This window comes from Poecilia reticulata, unplaced genomic scaffold (assembly GCF_000633615.1).
Source record: "Poecilia reticulata strain Guanapo unplaced genomic scaffold, Guppy_female_1.0+MT scaffold_1688, whole genome shotgun sequence".
Classification (NCBI taxonomy): Eukaryota; Metazoa; Chordata; class Actinopteri; order Cyprinodontiformes; family Poeciliidae; genus Poecilia; species Poecilia reticulata.
The window spans coordinates 1-2167 of NW_007616419.1; the positions used below are offsets into that span (position 1 = coordinate 1).

The window sequence follows — 2167 nt, forward strand, 5'->3', positions numbered from 1 at the left end:
GAGGTCGGAGGTCAAAAGCAGCTAAAGGTGAAAGTTAGTGAGCAGGTCTGACCTGATGCAGCAGCAGAGGAACCTGATGAAGCAGCAGCAGCAGAACTTCAGTCTCTGATCAGATCCTGTTCTTCACTCCAACAAGCCGTTCATTCAGCAGCAGGACTCCTCCTCTTCCTCACTCTCTTCCTCCTGCTGCTCCTCTCAGATCTCCTCTGTCTGTCACAGGAGGAAGAGGAGGAGCTCAGACCATGATGAAGGTCTCTGTTCAGACTCAACTTCTAGCGGCTCTGACGTCATTAGATGTGGCGAAACTTAAAGCAAATATTCAGTTTAAGTGCGCCATCTAGTGATTAAATGTGTTACTGCAGCTGCTGCCTGAAGGAAATGTTGAGTGAAATTAAAAATAAATCAATGTTTACAAATGTGGCTTATGTATTTTTATCTGTACTTTCTCTGAAATAATGTTAATGACAAAACATTACACACTAATTAAACCCATAAGAAAACTAGTTTTTAAAAATATTACTTGGAGATTTTAATAAATGTGCAACTATGTAAAAATAGGACATAAACAATAAACCATCAGAAGACTCTTCAGATGGTTTATTAATCAATTGAAGCTAAAATTTGAGAGCAAATGTATGTTTTCTAAAGCTTTCATTGTGTAAACACAACAATAAAACAATTAAACTTACAGGTTTTTTAAAATATTAACACCTACATTTTGGTGCTTATCTTTCAGGTCTAAACTAATCCTGCAATCAAAAATCAAATGACTCCAAATAAAGAATCAGAACCAGAACAAACAGAAGGGAGGAAGGAGAACCAGGATAAATCAAATTAACTTTTATTTTTAATTCAGTCTGTAGAACTGATTTATTGGTTTCTGGTACAAAAGAGCAAAAAATGGACCATGAAAAAGTTATTCAATCATAAACCAAACAAACAAACAAACAAACAAACACATAAGAAAACTATACATATTTCCTGAATTATTCATAACAAAAAAAAAAGAAATTAAATCTCATGAACAACATCTGAGCCAAGCTGGACGTTTCCTCTGAGGCTCCACCATCTTTGGGTTTCTCCCCAGCTCTACGGCTCCTTTCAGAATCACTTCCTGGGGTCTAAGAGGAACCAGGACTTTATACTGAGGTCCAAACTGATCAGTGATGTGCTGACGTAGAATCTGGCTCTCAGCAAATCCTCCCACTAACACAATAAACCCAATGTTGAGATTTTTGTCCAATATTTCTCTGAGTGTCTCTGTGATTCTCTGCAGACTAAAATCATAGAAAGTTTTCAGTTTCTCTCTGGAGATTCTGATGGATCCATCATCCCAGGAAGCTCCTTCCACTGAATCAAAGAAAGTTTCAATCTCTTTCTGTTTCTGAGCCAACATGACCAGGTTACCCGGGCAACTGATCCGAACATCTTCATCCAAATGTTTGAGACGAGTGAAATCATACATCATCTTCTGAACCTCATTGGGGAAGTTTTGTTCATAGTTATTCCAGAATCCATCAGAGAAGATTTCTCTCAGGAACTGTTTGAATTTTCCTTCCATATATCTTCCTCCCCAACTTATTCCAGAGGCCTCATGCAGCTTCATGGCTCCTCCTTCCAGGACTTCATGAACAGTGAAGTGACTGTAATCACCTGTTCACAATAAGGAAGATAATAAAATATATTAATGGAAAAATCTCAGGAAACAACTTATCACACATTTTAACTCACATTCGACAAACATTAATCAAAGAGATTCATTCATCCATCATTTGTCCCCACAGAGTTGTGGGGGACAAACAGAGAGACCAGTTAACCCAACAGTCATGTTTCTGGACTGTGGGAGGAAGTCRGAGTMCCCAGAGAGAAACCAGGCATGAACAGGGAGAACATGGAGACTCCATGCAGAAAGACCCCAGACTGGGATTCAAACCCAGAACCTTCTTGCAGCAAGGCAGCAGAGAAACCAGCTGATCCACCGTGCAACACAACATCACTTCAACATGTTTATTGTGGATAAAAATGTTTTTAAAACTCGTCTCTCACTAAACCTTTAAATGACGGTGAGTAACTTTTACCTCCACAGTCGACAACAAGGTACCGTTTCCCGTCTCTTTGGGTCTCCAGCAGGACTTTGGTTTCTTCTGGTTCCACAGTGAACTGAACG

The 2167-nt window shown here is 39.3% G+C and overlaps 1 protein-coding gene across 1 annotated transcript; it reads right to left on the minus strand.

Annotated features, from left to right (window-relative positions):
- Nucleotides 1–979: 979 nt before the first annotated feature.
- On the minus strand, nucleotides 980–2121 carry LOC103461470 (heat shock 70 kDa protein 12A-like; the record flags this gene model as incomplete). Its single annotated transcript, XM_008403764.2, has 2 exons — nucleotides 980–1653; nucleotides 2079–2121. Coding segments are annotated over 2 exons (678 nt in total), but the record flags the coding sequence as incomplete, so codon positions are not given.
- Between the last annotated feature and the right edge of the window lie 46 nt (nucleotides 2122–2167).